Here is a 19,182-nt window from a genome sequence, read left to right on the forward strand (position 1 = left end):
GGGTGCTTTGGGGGAGGGGGCGCCTTGCGGTGCCCCCCCACCACAAAACACCTTGTCCCCATGTTGATGAGGACAAGGGCCTCTTCCCGACAACCCTGGCCGTTGGTTGTCGGGGTCTGCGGGCGGGGGGCTTATCGGAATCCGGGAGCTCCCTATAATAAGAGGGCCCCCAGATCCCGGCCCCCCCACCCTATGTGAATGAGTATGGGGTACATGGTACCCCTACCCATTCACCTAGGTAAAAAGTGTCAATAATAAAACACAACACAGGTTTTTAAAATAATTTATTAAACAGCTCCGGGGGGGGTCTTCTTCCGTCTTCGGGGGTCCCTCTGGTTCATCTTCTCCCGGCGTCCGTTTGGTTCTTCTCCGCTCTCCGGCCTCTTCTCCCGGTGTCCCAGGTCTTCGGCCGGCCCCTCCGCTGTCTTCAGGTAGCTCTATTGCCAGCGGAGGTCCGGACTTCTTGGCTTCTTGGCTTCTTGTGTTCTCTTCTCTTCCCCCAGATGTTGACACGACGCTCTCTCCGGCTGGACTGGTCTCTGAGGGCTGCGTTGTGACTTATATAGGCGGAGACCCCGCCCCCATATGATGTCACAGTCCCTGGGCATGCTGGGACTGTGACGTTTTAGGGGGCGTGGTCGACCACGCCCCCTAAAACGTCACAGTCCCAGCATGCCCAGGGACTGTGACATCATATGGGGGCGGGGTCTCCGCCTATATAAGTCACAACGCAGCCCTCAGAGACCAGTCCAGCCGGAGAGAGCGTCGTGTCAACATCTGGGGGAAGAGAAGAGAAGAGAACACAAGAAGCCAAGAAGCCAAGAAGCCAAGAAGTCCGGACCTCCGCTGGCAATAGAGCTACCTGAAGACAGCGGAGGGGCCGGCCGAAGACCTGGGACAACGGGAGAAGAGGCCGGAGAGCGGAGAAGAACCAAACGGACGCCGGGAGAAGATGAACCAGAGGGACCCCCGAAGACGGAAGAAGACCCCCCCGGAGCTGTTTAATAAATTATTTTAAAAACCTGTGTTGTGTTTTATTATTGACACTTTTTACCTAGGTGAATGGGTAGGGGTACCATGTACCCCATACTCATTCACATAGGGTGGGGGGGCCGGGATCTGGGGGCCCTCTTATTATAGGGAGCTCCCGGATTCCGATAAGCCCCCCGCCCGCAGACCCCGACAACCAACGGCCAGGGTTGTCGGGAAGAGGCCCTTGTCCTCATCAACATGGGGACAAGGTGCTTTGTGGTGGGGGGGCACCGCAAGGCGCCCCCTCCCCCAAAGCACCCCCCCATGTTGAGGGCATGCGGCCTGGTACGGTTCAGGAGGGGGGGGGGGGGCGCTCGTTCGTCCCCACCCCCTTTCCTGACCGGCCGGGCTGCGTGCTCAGATCGGGGTCTGGTATGGATTTTGGGGGGACCCCCACGCCGGTTTTTTGGCGTAGGGGGTTCCCCTTAAAGTTCCATACCAGACCTAAGGGCCTGCGACGGGGCTCGCAAGGTTTCAATCTCGCCAAAAAAAGCGGCGAGATTGAATTCCTTTTCTAGTCCCGTCGTAACCAAGTCACGTTCAAAATGAACGGACTTGTCCGTGTGTGGGAAAGTCCGTTCATTCTGAAAGTCCGGCGGAAGTCCGTCGGGAAGACCGGATTCCGGAAAGTCCGGCCGTGTGTAGGCAAGTCCGGCCGTTCAGAAAGTCCGGCGGTAGTCCGCCGGAAGTCTGGCGGCAAGTACGTCGGACCTAGCCTTCTAGAAAGTCCGACCGTGTGTATGCGGCATAACTCCACTTTTTTTGAGAAAAAAAACATTCCCCTCTGGGTGATCTATGTACATTGCAAGGATTTTAACAAACTTTGTTGCAGATTCTTACCTTTTGTTATTCTGAAGAAATTCCTGTTTGTTCCTCTGTGCCCTTGTTCTAAGTGGGTCTAATGGGAGTGGTTTCATAACTATCAATCAGCTGTGCACCTGCAGAGCACTAGTGAGAAAAGCTGCTGGGCCTGCATCCCTTTAGAAGTGTTCCTATTGGGAGTATCTCACCAAAAAGGCAGACTTCTGGGAAAATTTGTGAGCCAATCACACAACCAGGAAATTATGTTTTGGGGGATGTTCAATACACATTCTGTGTACAGAACACTACCAGGTAGCCAAAATTGCAGAGCTGAAAATTGAAAAGGAAAGGTATTTTTTAATAACATTCAATTACAATATGATTTGTGTTGCAATTGTATATGCTATATTATTATTTCTTTATTTGCTTTTTTTCCCCCATGGAAGTGGAGTTACTCTTTAAGTAGTACAACTTAACATTAGTTGCCATTTTTCTTTCTTTTGGAGGGTCAGTAGGAATCATGATTGATGTGGATCTACATGGCTGGATGACGATGGATGTAGATCATAGTATTTTTTTTTTTTTAACTAAAGGACTTAGCAGGGCTTTTTTTTAATTTACACTTTATATTTTTTTGTGAATGAGTAGGGATACTATGTACCTCTTACTCATTCACATGGGAGGACGGTATATGAATGCCCCTTATTGTTAAAGAGGGCTTCCAGATCTCTGTAAACCCCCAGCTCAAAGACTCCCACAACTGCTGGGCCAGGTTTGTGGGAAAGAGTTCCTTGTCCTTCTCAACATGGGAACGAGGTGCTTTGCCAGGAGGGTTGGCCCCTAACAAGGTACCCCTCCACTTTTGAGGGCATGTGGCCTGGTATGGTTCAGGAAGGGGGGACAGTATATTCACCCCACACTTTCCTGGCCAGTTAGACCGCATGGATGATTTGGTATGGATTTTTCGTAGGGACCTCATGCTTTTTTTTCCTTAATTTTTGTGTGGAATTTGCCTTTAAAATCCATGCCAGACCCCAAGGGCCTGGTAAGAATTGTGGGGGAACCCTCATGCCATTTTTTTTCTATTCCCAGCTCCTTTCTTTAAATGTGCAGGGTTTTTCATCTATACCAGACCCTTATTCTAGATGAGGGACTGAGATAGATGGTAATGGGGATACCCACATAAAAAAAAAAAAAAAATCAGCATGGGGTTTCCCCATAGTTTATACAGGCCCTTTAGATGAACTTCTGAGCAGCAAGCATATGTTTTGAACTGACGTTTGGACTGATTGTCCCTGCTAACAAACGGTGCCTAAAAGCTCATGAACAAATGCATGAGGGCTATTTAGGTTGTGGAATTACCTCTGGGATTGTGACCTCTATCAACTATCAAAGTTATCTAACAAAAAATACTAGTAATTCTATCAAGCAAACGTAGAAAAAGTTTTATCATGCTGTAAATCAAAGTAGTCCTCACTGTGCAGACAGCACTTCAAGAGTAGACGTAACGACATAACCAATTGCATTTTGAATGGTGTTTCCCATTTAATATTGAGTGAATATTTATTATAGACATGTGGAAGAAACAACATCTGTGATAGTATTCATGTTCATATACCGCTGACATTGGATACCTCTCCCTCCGAGCACTGGGCACAGTCATAGCAGCAGGAGTGGATCCCTGTTCTTGGGACTTTCCTGGTTCCTGGGAAACAGTTTTCTGAACACTGAGACTTTGGGATCTGCAAACAAGGAAATAGGCTACAGAGGTTTACATGCTGTGCTTAATTTTCTCTATGTTTTGAATCAAAGAATGTTGGGAATCAACAAAGAGTGGTGCAATCTCAATCTTACACCACTCTTCTAAACATAAAAAATACATCAAATGTAAACACTTCAAAATCAGTAATCTTTGATTTTGGAGTAAAAACCTCCACAATAAATACCCTTAAGTCCAAACTCCCACTTCCATGGAATAAGGAAGGAGTACATTACCTGGGCATTACCCTTACAGCCAATACATCCCAATTAATCTCCTCTAATATCACACCTCTGAATTTTCCAATTTGAACTCTCATGGGGGGGGCGGTGGCTAGCAGCCTTTAAGATGAACATAATACCCCAACTTCTATATCTTTTTCACACTCTCCCGATACCGCTCCCAATTAAACAATTGACAACCTTGTTGAGTCTCCTCGTAAGTTCATATGGAAGGGGAAGAGGGCAGGCTGCACAGGTCCCATTCTTATCAAACATAGATCCATGTGGGCTGCAGGTATGCCAGATTTATTAGAGTATTACTGGGCAGTGCACTTGGATCAAATCAAACATTGGTTCCTTAAAGGAGAAACTCCCTCATGGGTGGAAATAGAAGCAAATCTAACTCCATCTAGAGATCTCTGCACGATGCTCCTGAGTGACTTGTGGAAACCCTGGGATCTTACATTGCTCCCTCTTCCCACAGAAGGAGTGGAGGCATCTGTCCAAGCACCATGACTCTTATGATCTACTACCCAACACTCTTCTCCCTCTGAATATTCTAGAGGCCATGATCCCTCTGTTAAAAAACAACTATCTTATCAAGCATGTATATATATGATATATGATGTATGACAGTAACAAGCTTAAAACCAGAGAGGTTTTGATAGGAGAATTTTGCCTACCCCAAACGTTTACACTCACCCATATACTAAACTTCTTAACAAAATAGCCCCCAGAGAGATTATTCACACACACCCAAAAGCATGGAACTTCTATACGTCCACAGGACACAAAGCTAAGGGAATTTTTCTTTTCTACGGCATTTTACAAGTTTTGCAATCCCATGCAGAAATGGGAAAAGGAGTTGGAATGCACATTTACCCATGAACAATGGAGGAATGCCCTCCACTGTATTTTCAAGTCATTCCACTGCACTACTCACTGGGAAATTATCCTAAAAATCACTAACAGATGATATTATACACCGTTTCGGTTGGCAAAATTCTCCTCCTCATACTCTCCTTTATGCTTGCATAATTGTGCCCAAGTAGGGAAACTACTACATGTCTTCTGGGAGTGCCCGGAATTAACAGACTTTGGGAACCAAACTTTTAAATGCATTTTCTCATGTATAGGTGTGCTTGTGTCCCCCCCCCCCCGCCCTGAACTAGCCCTTCTCAATAAAGGTATAGATAACTACCCTAAGAACTACAGACAGGTTGTCACGCACATACTCCTAGCAGCCCAGTCTCTAATCCTAAGGTGGTGGAAGTCAACATTAGCTCCCAACCTATCAGAAGTAATTGATATTGTCCACATGAACAAAATTTATGAGAAACTCTCATTGTAATCCACAAAATTCCAAGAAGCATGGAATTTGGCCGAACGACTAAAAATGTTTTATTGATTATGTACTTTACACCTGTAACACATCTGAGCACTGTACTTTCTGTACCCATCTCACTTCTGTTGATCTGTAAATGTTGACCCTGTACTAATTTCTTGTTAAAACCAAATAAAAAACGTAATGTTTTTTTAAAAAAATGGAGCAAATTAATTGCTGCTGCTAATTACAAAATGGGTGCAAGCCCCTTTGCTAATTAGGGGCAATCAGTTCTCTGTTCTGCTGTGCGCATGACAGGTAGGGATGAGCTTGATGTTCGGGTCGAACATCGGGTATACGCCCGTTTGCCGAATATCGAACATTATGGGGTGTTCGCGGAAAATTTGAGCGCCCGCGGAATGCCCAATAATGAACTGCGAGATCGCAGTGCATTGCTCTATGATGATTGGCCAAAGCATGCACCTGACCTGCATGCTTTGGCCAATCCCAATGCCCTCTGCTAAGAGAGCCATAATTGGCCAAATGAGTTTGACTTGAACATTGGCTGTTCGCCCGTTCGTCGAAAACCAAACATTATGTGCCGTTCGCGTCAAATTCGAGTGACATGTAATGATCCATAGTGCACTGTGGGAGCGCAGTGCATTGCTGTATGATGATTGGCCAGAGCATACACCATGACCTGCATGCTTTGGCCAATCACAGCGCCCTCAGCTAAGAGAGCCATAATTGGCCAAAGGCACGGTGCCTTTGGCCAATCATGGCTCAGGGGGACTAAGTCCATGCCCCACATTATATAAGGTTGCCTGCACGGTGGCTCTGTGTAGTGTTGTTGACGTGGAAGGAGAGATAGCTTGATTTAAATGAAGCAGGCAGGTGATTCAGTTAGTGGCAGTGTATTTAATATATATACACAGTCAATCTAGTATATATATATATATATATATATATATATATATATATATATATATATATACTCTGCATCCAGTCAGTGTAGCCTAGAGATCTACATTCCGTGGTGTACTATTTCTAATCTACTTCAGGCAGTGTATTTCATATATATATATATATATATATATATATATATACACTCTGCAGCATGCAGTGCAGTTGCTACTACTTTTCTGGTGGTGTACACATTACACAATACAGTGCAACTGTAGTGCAGTTGCTACTACTTTTTTGGTGGTGTACACATTACACAATATAGTGCAGCCGTAGTGCAGTTGCTACTACTTTTCTCATGGTGTACATAGTACACAATACAGTGCAACCGTAGTGCAGTTGCTACTACTTTTCTTGTGGTGTACACAGTACACAATACAGTGCAGTGTGGTGTTGCCAAACAAAATATACATCATGTCCGGAAGGTCACCAAGGAGAGGCAGATGCTGACAAGCCACTAAAAGAGGGCAAGCAGGTTCTGTGTTTACAGTCAACAGTGCTGGTCTTGGGCATGGTGCTTCCTCTGCAAGTGGCCATGGGGCACGCTTATTCTTTTTTTCTGATGCTGGGGCAGAAAAATTCTGCCTTTGGTGGTGGTGATGCCACAACACTGTAACCCATCACAGATACTCTTGATGGGCACAGAAATGGGCCCTGCTGTGAAATATTAGTTTAGAAATTGTAATTACATGCCCCTATTAAACAAGGACAGAAAAATTGGGCCTTATGCAGTGGTGGTGGTGCCCTAAACCAAAAATATTGTTGGAAGCTAGCATCATCAAGATTGTGGAGGAATAGGACAGTCAGCATAGGCAGTCTTCAAGGGATCTCAGATCAAAAGCAAATTCAATCAGTTACATCAGCATCAGGTGCTTGATTGCTGCTGATCCAAGACTGATTCATTTTTATGAATATGAGCTTGTCAACAGAGTCTGTGGACAGGCGCACTCTTTGATACATTACAAACCCTTCAGCAGCACTGAATGTGCTGAAAAATTGTCTACAGTCCTCCGACTGAACGAAGCCTCAGGAACACGTTGTCCAGCGCCAGGAAATTGTAACCTCCCAGGGTCTGGAAATGCATTGCACAAACCGTTCTTCAAGGCCTCCTGAAGATGTTTCATCCTCTGCTCCCTCTGCAAAGGCAGGATGAGTTCTGCAACCTTACCCATGTAATGTGGATCAAAAAGGGTTGCCAGCCAGTAATGATCCCTCTCTTTGATACCACGAATCTTAGGGTCCTTATGCTGCATGGCCTCCTTGATTCTGCAAAGCCTGTGAAAGTTTTCAGAGGCATTCGATTCTGAGTCCTCTGGGTCTCTAAGGATCATATGATACGTAACAACCTCCTCCCAGCCACGTACAACTCCTTTGGTTTCTGGGGATTGGAAACCATCTCTTGAAGACTGCTGCTGAGTGTTATCCTCCACCTCCATGCTGGCACAATCCTCCTCCTCTTCCTGTGTGTTTTATCTGGCCCAAAGGAATAATATCTGGATAAGGGGGGCTTTGAGAGATAAGGAAGTCCTTCTCTTCCTCCCGCTGTTCTGCCTCAAGTGCCCTGTCCATTATTCCATGAAGCGTGTGCTCCAACAGGAAGACAAGAGGGACAGTATCACTGATGCATGCATTGTCAGTGCTCACCATCCTCGTGGCTTCCTCAAATGGTGAGAGAACAGTGCATGCATCCTTGATCAGTAGCCACTGGCGTGGCGAAAAGAAGCCAAGCTCCCCTGACTTTGTCCTGGTGCCATACTCACAAAGGTATTCATTGATGGCCCTCTGCTGCATGTGCAGCCGCTGCAGCATTTCCAATGTTAAGTTCCAATTGGTGGACATGTCACAAATGAGGTGATTGGGGAGCAGGTTGCATTCCCTTTGAATGTCAGCCAGCCGTGCACTGGCATTGTGTGACCAGTAGAAATGACCACAGACCTTTCTGGCCTGCCTCAGGAGATCTCGTAAACTTGGGTACCTGCTCAAGAACTGCTGCACCACCAAATTCAGGACTTGCACCAAACATGGAACATGGGTCAAGTATCCCTGTCGGAAGGCGGAGAGAAGGTTGGTGCCATTGTCGCATATAACCATTCCTGGCTGAAGCTGGCATGGCGTCAACCACCTCTGAGTCTGCCCCTGCAGAGCTGACAGAATCTTTTCCCCAGTGTGGCTCCTGTCCCCTAAGCAGTAGTTTAACCTTAAACTACGTAGAGGGTTCTTTACTGTAAGAGCAGCAAGGATGTGGAATTCCCTTCCACAGGCGGTGGTCTCAGTGGAGTGCATCAATAGTTTCAAGAAACTATTATATAAGCACCTGAACGACTGCAACATACAGGGATATACAATGTGATACTGACATATAATCACACACATAGGTTGGACTTGATGGTGTCTCTTTTAAACCTCACCTACTATGTAATTATGTAACTCATGCAACTCATGGCATCTTTTTACCTGAGCGCTTGCGTAGCCCCTTGAATGCTTACGGAGCACCGCTGGTTCAGAGGACAAATCTGCACAAGAAGCCATAGAGGAAGAAGAAGAGGAGGGGGTGGAGGAGAGAACTGTGGCAGAATCACCACTAGCATTTTGGAGGCATGGTGGCAGAACAAGCTCCAACAATACTGAACCCTGTGCTGCATCCTTCCCAGCTGTCAGCAGAGTTACCCAGTAGACATGTGCATTCATTTTCGTCCGAATGCATTTTTTGTCCGAATTTCAGGTATTTTCGTTATCATTTTAACAAACGATAACAAAAGCGCAGAATACGAAAACTGAAAGACCTGACATAAACAAATGCTTTATTTTCGTTTTCGTTGCGACAACAGTTCGATATAGATAGGCGATTCGACATGACGCTGACAATAACAATCTGTGTCTATCAAACCTGTGGTCAAATTTGCTTAACCTTAACTCTGTTAGTCCAAGATTATTCTACATAGAGAGAAAAGATTCAACATAGAGAGAAAAGATTCAACATAGAGAGAAAAGATCGCTGCTGGAATTGGGTGGGGGAAGTAAAATAAAAATAATGATGATGATGAATGTTATTGGCCGATTGTAACCAAAGAAGAGGGGCAGTAAAATAGCTAGAACTAAGTACACACGTACAGCCAACTTGCTTTCACTTACAATTTGCTAACAGAGAGAGACACACACACTGAATCATTTCAGAAGACAGTCAATCTTAGCTGGTCCGTTAGTCAGAAAACCTGAATTATTCAGCAATTAAGCATAGCAGCAGAACAATAGTGAAGCAAGCTACAGTTCAACCTAACTTTTTCATAATAATCTGCAGCTATTGTGTTAGTGATGTGAACTTGATAGTGATACTAGTGTTGTGATAGTTTCAGAGGCTGCCCGTGTTGTGGGGGGGATTTATTATTATAGATTCTATATTATAATGCCATATCAATATCTGACACAACGTTGGATGCCGCACCCGCCATTGCATTTGGAGATTGAGAAATGAATGTGAAAGTTGGCTGACTGTTGGGGTAGAGTAGACCATTCAACATGAATGACGAAGATTCGACAAAGCAACGAAAAACATACAAACGTTGAATCTTTGGCTTATGGTAAATGGAAAAAAAATAATACTGCGCTAACACTCAAAACTATGTAAAGCAGCGATTATAATGTTATACAGCACAATAGGGAGGAGGAGCTACGTCCTGACGACACCGCCATTAATCTAGTCCCGGGAGTTATGGGCTGTTTTGGAGCCGGCCGGCTTTCTCTTTTGTCGATTTTTATCTGCTGTTTGTAAGTGCACATTTCGCTTGCCTTTACTCAATAAATGTGAAGATTTTATACTATGTGGAGCAATTTATGTTTTTTACTCTGATACACCATCCTGTTGCGGTCTGTTGCAGTCTATGGAGAGGGTTCCTGTGGATGTGATGGTATCCAGTGTCTGTCTCTAGGAAACCCGGGCTGGGGTTACAGCCATTTGCCTAGTGAGGTTCCCTGTAATTAAGGGACCAACATCCTCTTGTAAGCGGCAGTATTTTTGAAGGTGGAGGTTTCATCTACGCACCCCATTCACTTCAGCAAGAGTTTTTTCACCTGTCACTTGGGGATACTGTTTTTGTTTTTTGTTTTTGCTTAATAAACTTTCAATATATGGACTTCTTTTTTGGAGATTACTACGTTTATAATCACTTTCTGTACATTATGCACAGATTGTATGGACATTATTTGTGTCTCATAAGTTTGGTTTTCTGCACATTGAACATCACTTGTTTATAATTTATTTCTCATAAGGTTTTGAGGCATTCATTTTGTTGCCTCCATCACAATATTAGCGCAACTTTTTTAATACCTTTGGCTTATGGTGTCTGTCGAAAGTTCTACGAAGATTCGACAGGGTAGCTAAACTGTACGATGCTGCAATTGTACATTTCCAGTCAAATGCATCTGCCCATAGGCTATAGAAAAATTCTAATGTTGGTTGACTAGTAAAATAATAAATAAATATAATTATTACTACTCGTACAACATTAGAATTCTACTACAGCTAGCTTGCAGGCGGAAAATTCGACCGGAAATGTATGATTGTGGTGTCGTACAGTTTAGCTGCTGCGTCAAATCTTCTTTGAACATTCGACACTATAAGCCTTCAATGACAGATTCGACCTTAATTAATTTGGATTTTCGGACTAATGCAATTTTTAACGAAAAACGAAATAGATAAAAACGAATTTCGGGAGTAAAAAAATAAATGTATTTTTCGGACGAAAATGAAATTCCGAAACAAAATATTTCAGTGTGCACATGTCTATTACCCAGTGCTCCATGAAGGAAAGGTAACATCCCTGCCCATGCCTCCTAGACCATGAGTCAGTGGTAATATACACCTTACTGCTGACCGCCTGTCCAACAAGACGAAAACATTGCCTTCCACATGCTAGTAGAGAGCTGGAATGGCCTTCCCTGAAAAGAATTGGCGTTTTGGAATCTGCAACTGAGGTACAGCACAGATGAGGAGCAAGGAGAAGTCCACCTTTTTCTTTGATGTGGGTCTTTCTAGTGCTGTTGCCAACTGACTTGTTTCCTTATGAGTTTATGTGAAATCTCCATTAATAGCTGTAAAATATCGTAATTATGAATATATTTAATTTACGTATCTATGTAGGGCGGAACATATTATCTTCACAGAAATCTCTGGCTCACCAGACAAGTCGGTGCCTAGGCTTGTGTATACAAACAATGGGATCCAAACCTCATTGTTTTACACATACTCACTTCAAAGGATCCCATGCTGGAATATGCATTGAAGGGAGGCCAACCCACAATAAATACTTAACTTCCCGGGAAAATTAAAGTTAATCTCCTGCTCAGAATAGTCACAAGGATTTGCATTAAAGGGGGCTAACTTATGCAAAGTATAGGGATTGCAGATGTAGCCAGTCCTTAAAAAGGAATAGGGAAGCTCACCAATCAGAGCCAACCAATGAGGCATCAGCCTGTAATGATATACACAGACTAGATGGGAGGGAAACACATACTTTTATGGGAGAGCAGCCATCATAATGGAACCTTGGTGAAAAGGGTAATTATGGGAAAGTTCTGCATTTTACTTGTAACTAAATATATTTGTAGAAGTAGAAGTATATGTTTGTAGAAAAAAAGTTTTAAGGAATATACTCTGTATTCCTTCATGTAATTCTCTTATTTTAACCTAGTATTTTCTTCCTTGGTGTGTAGACTATAGATAGATAGTTGTGTATTAGATAGAGTTTCAACTACTCACCAATAAATGTTGTTATTGTGTTAAAGCTTTCACTCATGGTCAAAGAACTCTCATTTAACCCAAATCATATCTGAGAGATATTAAATCTCAAATATAGTATACGGGAAACAGACAGCATGGGAGGTTGTCATATGTCTGGTCAAGCATGTGGTGCCCAAGTGGCTGCTGTTCTGGCCATGCTTGATCCGCTTCAGACATAGGTTGCAAACAGCAACGGTGCTATTTACTGCACATGTGTCAAAAAAAGCCCACACTAAGGAACTTTTCAAAATCAGCGGGGAGTCAGTAGCGCCCTGCACCTGTGGAGCTCTGCAGTGTGATGCAGTAGGGTGGCTGCCCTTAAGCTGCCCCCTAGAGGACATCCTGCCTCGTTGGAATTGTGCCTCCTCCTCTATTCTATCAGGCACCCAAGTAGAGTCAGTGACCTCATCATCCCCTCCCTCCTTGGCACTGGAGCAAACTTGGCACTATGCTGCAGCTGGGGGGAAATGACTGCCAATTTTTTGTCCTTATTGTCACCCCCTCTCTCTAGGCTCACGTTACTCCCTTCCTCAACCTGGGAACCAACATCGAAGCCTTCAAATTGCTGTACATCCTCCAGCAGCATGTACCCGACACTGTGGTTGAATAGTTCAAGGCACTCCTCCATGCATGATTGTGGTGCTACGGAAGGAGTGACTGTGGACAAGGAGCCGTGAAATAGGCCACTTTGGCAGCTGTATATGAAGGCAAACTACTCTGAGCCTGGGTGACAAAGGATGAGGAGGATGAGGAGGATGGCTTTGTTATCCACTCCGCCAACTCTTCTGCATGTTCTGGCTCAATAACACTGCCAGCAGCAGCAGCAGCAGCAGCAGCAGAGAAATAGGACAAGTGTGCCCCATGGCCACCTGCAGAGGATGAACCATGTCCACGACCAACACTGTTGACTGTAGACACAGAGCCTGCTTGCCCTCTTTTATTGGCCTGTGAGCGTCTGCCTCTCCTTGGTGGCCTTCCGGACATGATGTATATTTTGTTTTGCAACACCACACTACACTGTATTGTTTACTGTGTACACCCCCAGAAAAGTAGTAGCAACTGCACTATGGCTGCACTGTATTGTAATTACAATTTTTGATCTAATATTTCACAGCAGGGCCCGTTCCTGTGCCCAACAAAGGTATCTGTGAGGGGTTACAGTGTTGTGGCACCACCACGACCACCACCAAAGGCCCAATTTTTCTTCCCCTGTTTAACAGGAGCATAGAATTACAATTCCTGATCTAATATTTCACTGCAGGGCCCGTTCCTGAACCCACCAATAGTAACTGTGAGGACTTACAGTGTTGTGGCACCAGCACCACCACCACCAAAGGCCCAATTTTTCTGCCCCTGTTTAACAGGGACATGTCATTACAATTCTTGATCTAATATTTCCCTGCAAGGCCTGTTCCTGCATCCACCAATAGTAACTGTGAAGGGTTACAGTGTTGTGGCACCACCACCCAAGGCCCAATTTTACTGCCCCTGTTTAACAGGGGCATCTAATTACAATTTTTGATATAATATTTAACAGCATGGCCTGTTCCTGCACCCAACAAGAGTATCTGTGAGGGCTTACAGTGTTGTGGCACCACCACCCAATGACAATTTTTTCTGCCCCTGTTTAACACGGACATGTAATTACAATTTTTTAAATAATATTTAACAGCAGAGCCTGTTCCTGCACCCAACAAGAGTAACTGTGAGGGGTTACAGTGTTCTGGCACCACCAACACCTAAGGCCCAATTTTCTGCAGAGTATATAGAGCAGGTTATATAGTATATATATTTCTGTTCAGAGTATATAGTGCCTGGACCCCACCCCCCACGCTATTTAAAAAAAAAATGTGGGTGCAGTGTTCCCCTTAATATCCATACCAGACCCAAAGAAACTTGTAATGGTCTGGGGGGGGAGGGGGGGCTTTCTCATACCATTTTTCCCAACAATACATTAAAGTCGCAAGCAGTTTTAAATGACTATTTTTCCCTTTAGTAATGTAATTGTTATAAACATGGGAAAATTGCGCCACTTTACAGGCATACTATGTACACCCCCCCACCCCCCCCCCCAGGCATGATATTTAAAGGAATATTTCGTTTTTATTGTTTCATTTTAAGCATTCTTAAAATCACTGCTCCCGATGAAACTACAGTTTTTAAAACTTTTTTTTGCATTGATACATGTCCCCTGGGACAGGACCCGGGTCCCCAAACACTTTTTTTTTAGGGCATAAATGTGCATATAAGCCTCTAAAATTAGCATTTTTAATTTTTCGCGTTCATGTCCCATAGTCTTTGCATGTTCGAACAAACTTTTTTACATGTTCGGATGTTCTGGTGCGAACCAAACTAGGGGGTGTTCGGCTCATCCCTAGTGACAGGTAGCACAAAGAATGGAGAGCTGGAGCTGCATGCTCCAATCCCTCTGCCATCCCCACCAACCCCCCCCCTCAGCTCAGAGTGGGAGGGATGAGGACAGTTGTTAACCCTGCAAGCTCTGCTCATGTAGTGTAATCACTGCACAAGCATAGATAATGACATAAACTATTTATTCTCAGCTCACATTCCATATACCAGGTTACACCTGGTGGGAATTTGTAGCAGTTTGCTATATGGAAAACTGCATATTCACTTTGCTAATTAGGTGCAGAGTCTTCACTCTGGAATAGAAACTGGTGTGTGGGGCACAGATAGAACTGAAACAAGTCTATTTGGTTAGTTAATGTGAAGCACTCCTCTCCAGACAGTTTCCTGCATCATTGTAATGCTGCTGGAAGTTTATTTAATTCCCCAAAATGTTTACAGCGTGGTGCCACAAAATTCTGTTTCTCTAGTCTGGGGAAACATGAATTTTTAATTTTGTTATTCAGTTGTTTTGTTCATTTCTATCCAGATGCGTTTTAGTTTGTCTTTACACATATGTCAAAGTAGTAAGGGGATAATGTAAACCTTCCCCAAATCACTAACATTTTCATCTTCCTTCTAGGGCTCCTGTACATGAGCTTTTAAGCATTTCTTAAAGGAAATCTTTGAGAAACATAACCGCTTGCCGATCAGCTAACACAGTTGTACTGCGGCAACATGGCTTGGCTGCGTGAATCACCATTATGTTACGTCACTCCCTCTGGTGGCCACTAGGGGCGCAGCCACAGCTCGCCCCCGGAGCCGATGTGAATGCCCGGTGGTCTCGATGACACGGCAAGAACCGGGATCTCTGTGTGTGTATGAACAGAGATCTGTCATCTCCCCTAGTCAGTCCCCTCCCCCCTTCAGTTAGAACACACACTAGGGAACACAATTAACCCCTTGATCGCCCCCTAGTGTTTAACCCTACACTGCCAGTGACATTTTTACAATAATCAATGCATTTTTATAGCATTGATCGCTTTATTAATGCCAATGGTCCTGAAAATGTGTCAAAATTGTCTGATGTGTCTGCCATAATGTTGCAGTCATGGTAAAAATCGCAGATCGCCACCATTACTAGTAAAAAAAAAATAAATAAATAAAAATACTATAAATCTATCCCCTATTTTGTAGACGCTATAACTTTTGTGCAAACCATTCAATATATGCTTATTGCATTTTTTTTTACAAAAAATATGTAGAAGAATACATATCGGCCTAAACTGAGGAAAAAAATATTTTTATATATTTTTGTTGGATATTTATTACAGCAAAAAGTAAAAAATAATGTGTTTTTTTTCAAAATTGTCACTTTTTTGTTTATAGCACAAAAAATAAAAACTGCAGAGGTGACCAAATACCACCAAAAGAAAGCTCTATTTGTGGGAAAAAAAGGTCGTCAATTTTGTTTGGGTGCAACGTTGCATGACCACTCAATTGTCAGTTAAAGCGACGCAGTGCCGAATTGCCAAAAGTGCTCTGGTCAGGAAGGGGGTAAAATCTTCCGGGGCTGAAGCGATTAAAGGAAGTTCACACAATCCAGAAGAACCTGAAAACATGCTTCATAAGACTTGCTTCTAATGCCCCGTACACACGGTTGGATTTTCCAATGGAAAATGTCCGATAGGAGCGTGTTGTCGGAAATTCCGACCGTGTGTGGGCTCCATCGGACATTTTCCATTGGATTTTCCGACACACAAAGTTGGAGAGCAGGATATAAAATTTTCCGACAACAAAATCCGTTGTCGGAAATTCCGATCGTGTGTACACAAATCCGACGGACAAAGTGCCACGCATGCTCAGAATAAATAAAGAGATGAAAGCTATTGGCCACTGCCCCGTTTATAGTCCCAACATACATGTTTTATGTCACTGCGTTCAGAATGATTGGATTTTCTGACAACTTTGTGTGACCGTGTGTATGCAAGACAAGTTTGAGCCAACACCCGTCGGAAAAAATCCTAGGATTTTGTTGTCGGAATGTCCGAACAAAGTCCGACCGTGTGTACGGGGCATTAGTCTGTATCCCCTGTGCATGAGGCGTATGGGCTGTTAGCTATGTGCATGTTTGCTGCCCCTATTGAAGTACTCATGTTATCTTATATTGTTGATGGGATGAATTTCTAATCCGCTGATGAAACTCAATATCCACTGTGCACATCTAGGGATGAGCTGAGCAATTTTGTCAAAACTGCTAATACCATAAAATTGACAATCTCAATATAGCTTCATCCTGCACCCAACAAGAGTAACTGTGAGGGGTTACAGTGTTCTGGCACCACCAACACCTAAGGCCCAATTTTCTGCAGAGTACAGTATATAGAGCAGGTCGTATAGTATATATATTTCTGTTCAGAGTATATAGTGCCTGGGCCCCCTCCACCCTTTCTCATGCCATTTTTCCCAACAATACATTACAACAGTCGCAAGCAGTTTTAAATGACTTTTTTTTCCTTTAGTAATGTAATTGTTCTAAACACGGGAAAACTGCGCTACTTTACAGGCATACTATATACAACCCCCCCCCCCCCCAGGCATGATATTTAAAGGAATATTTCGTTTTTATTGTTTCATTTTAAGCATTCTTAAAATCACTGCTCCCGATGAAACTGCAGTTTTTAAAACTTTTTTTTTGCATTGATACATGTCCCCTGGGACAGGACCCGGGTCCCCAAACACTTATTTTTAGGGCAAAAACGTGCATATAAGCCTCTAAAATTAGCACTTTTGATTTTTCTGAAGCTGAAATTGTCAATTCCGATTAGTGACCGTTTAAGTGAAATTAGATTTTAAAAAAAAAAGGGTTGTTTTTAATAAGCTAATGATTGCTTTCTTTGTTTTACTCAAGGAGAGGTCCTGGATAGTCGTAAGTAACTTATGTATCCCTCAGGAGCAATTTAAAACCTAGAGTACCCTTTAATGCACCAAAAAACACTTTAGATTTTCGTACTGGCTGTAATGTACTTGGTTAAAGTGATGCAATTTCACTAAAATCTCTCATTTTCACCAACATTTTTGAGGAAACACCCAGTTCATTCTGATCTCCTCCTCATATAAGATCCTCATAAAGATTTCCTGCAGGTCTCTCACTTTTCTGAGTCTCACTTCTGCATAACATTCATCACTTACCAACCCTAGAAACATTTAAACATACCCTCAAAACCCATCTCTTCAGACAGGTCTACAAGCAATTACTCAATTCAGTCTCTAATCCTTCATTGCTTGCTCATCGGGCGAGGCACGCGGTGTCATCCCATATAGTAATACTCACCTCCCTTATCTCCCTATCTGTAATCCCTTATCCCTCAAGTTTTTAAGGGCAGGGTCCACTCTTCCACTGTTGTATCACTACACTTTGTTAAACAACTGTATGTGTTTTCAAATACATGACATGGTCATGGATACACATACCTCTGTATCCCCTTTCCATGAACTTATTCTCCATGTTCCTGCGCACCATATATTCTGCCAAGAAGAGCCTGCTTCGCTTCTTCCAACTTGCTGCCAGGAATGTAATCCTGAGACACTGGAAATCAACTTCTTCTACAATTGCAGAGTAGAATATTGAGCTAACCCATCTACATGTGCCTTGAACACCACGACAGGTACCCTACTTATGTGACCATGTGGACCACATGGATCATTTTCTCAGGTTCCCCATCATTCAAAACCATTCCCCTAAAAGCACCTGAGGCACACATGAATACCTAAGGATTTGCCTCTCCAAATAGTCACCCAACAACCTTCCTACCCAACCTGTTTTAATTTGTACCATCTCCCAACTCTAACCCCTTTATTCCACTCTATTCTGAACTTCTTACAGTTACCCAGCTAGGATTTCTCTTTATTTCTTTTTCTCCCTGTTATCTTTTCCTTTGGTTCCATAAGCCAGGTTAGCGCAACTGAACTAATAATCTTTTTCCAATTGTATTATTGGACTAGAAACTCTCAACATTACAAGTACCACCTCAGGTCTACTGCAATGAACCAGCTGCTGCACCTGATATAGTATCTTAAAAATGACCCTAAGGAGTTACCGGTTTTTCCCAACTTGATGGTGTACCCTTATTTAATTTTCTTAGATGATGTTTACGCTGAGGGTTGAACATTGCATGCATTAACAGATGATGTCTATATGTATCTAAATGTTTTCTTTAAGTCTTTGTAAGATGAGAAAATCTTTACTCTTAAAAAAAGAAAAAAAAATTGTATGTACACATTTTTTATAGACAATTTTATTACTGGCAATCTATAAATAATACAATTAAAAATAAAAATAAATGAGTGCATTGTCACCAGAACGGAAGTTGAGGGGAAAGCCTCCAATATGGAAACCTTTTCTGGTGTAAAGTGATTGTCCTCACATAGATTATACTCCTTCCCACTTACGTCTACAGGATGTAAAGGGAAATCTCCCCAATGTGACAATGGGAAAGGGAAAAATTAAATATTTTTAGATACACTTCATATTTTATGGAATTTAGAGAACATATCTAACCTTGTTAATTCCAGTTTTCCATACAATGTTCTCTACCCTGATGGAGAAATTCTGCTGAGATCCGTTTGCTATGAAGTTATTGCCAACTCGTCTGATAAGTAGAGAGCCATTTTTTAAAGACCTCCAATTTACAATGTCGATTGTTGTGACAAGTTCCCCATTTTCCTCAAAAAGCAGGTCACCCTTCAAGCTTTTCAGATTTTTGACCCAATAATTAAGCTGGTAAAATGGTAAATGAAAAAAAGACAAATTATACAGTATCTAGGCTGCCTCCACAGAGAGCGATCTGTGACCAGCTATTGTGAAAAATCAAGTGATTACAGTGAAACACATCCATTATGGAGACCTAACGTATCTAATATCTTAATGTAATCATATAGTGCAGCGCTAGATAACACA

At 43.1% G+C, this 19,182-nt stretch overlaps 1 protein-coding gene across 1 annotated transcript in view; it reads right to left on the reverse strand.

The window, feature by feature from the left end:
* Positions 1-19,182, reverse strand: part of LOC141141102 (vomeronasal type-2 receptor 26-like) — an 88,917-nt gene that overhangs the window by 3,965 nt on the left and 65,770 nt on the right. The window contains exons 5-6 of the mRNA XM_073628811.1: positions 18,784-19,002; positions 3,452-3,575 (exon numbers count right to left, since the gene is read on the reverse strand). Coding sequence (XP_073484912.1) covers positions 3,452-3,575; positions 18,784-19,002 — 343 coding nt within the window. The remainder of the gene's footprint in view (positions 1-3,451; positions 3,576-18,783; positions 19,003-19,182) is intronic.

This window comes from Aquarana catesbeiana, linkage group LG04, assembly GCF_042186555.1.
Source record: "Aquarana catesbeiana isolate 2022-GZ linkage group LG04, ASM4218655v1, whole genome shotgun sequence".
Lineage (NCBI taxonomy): Eukaryota > Metazoa > Chordata > Amphibia > Anura > Ranidae > Aquarana > Aquarana catesbeiana.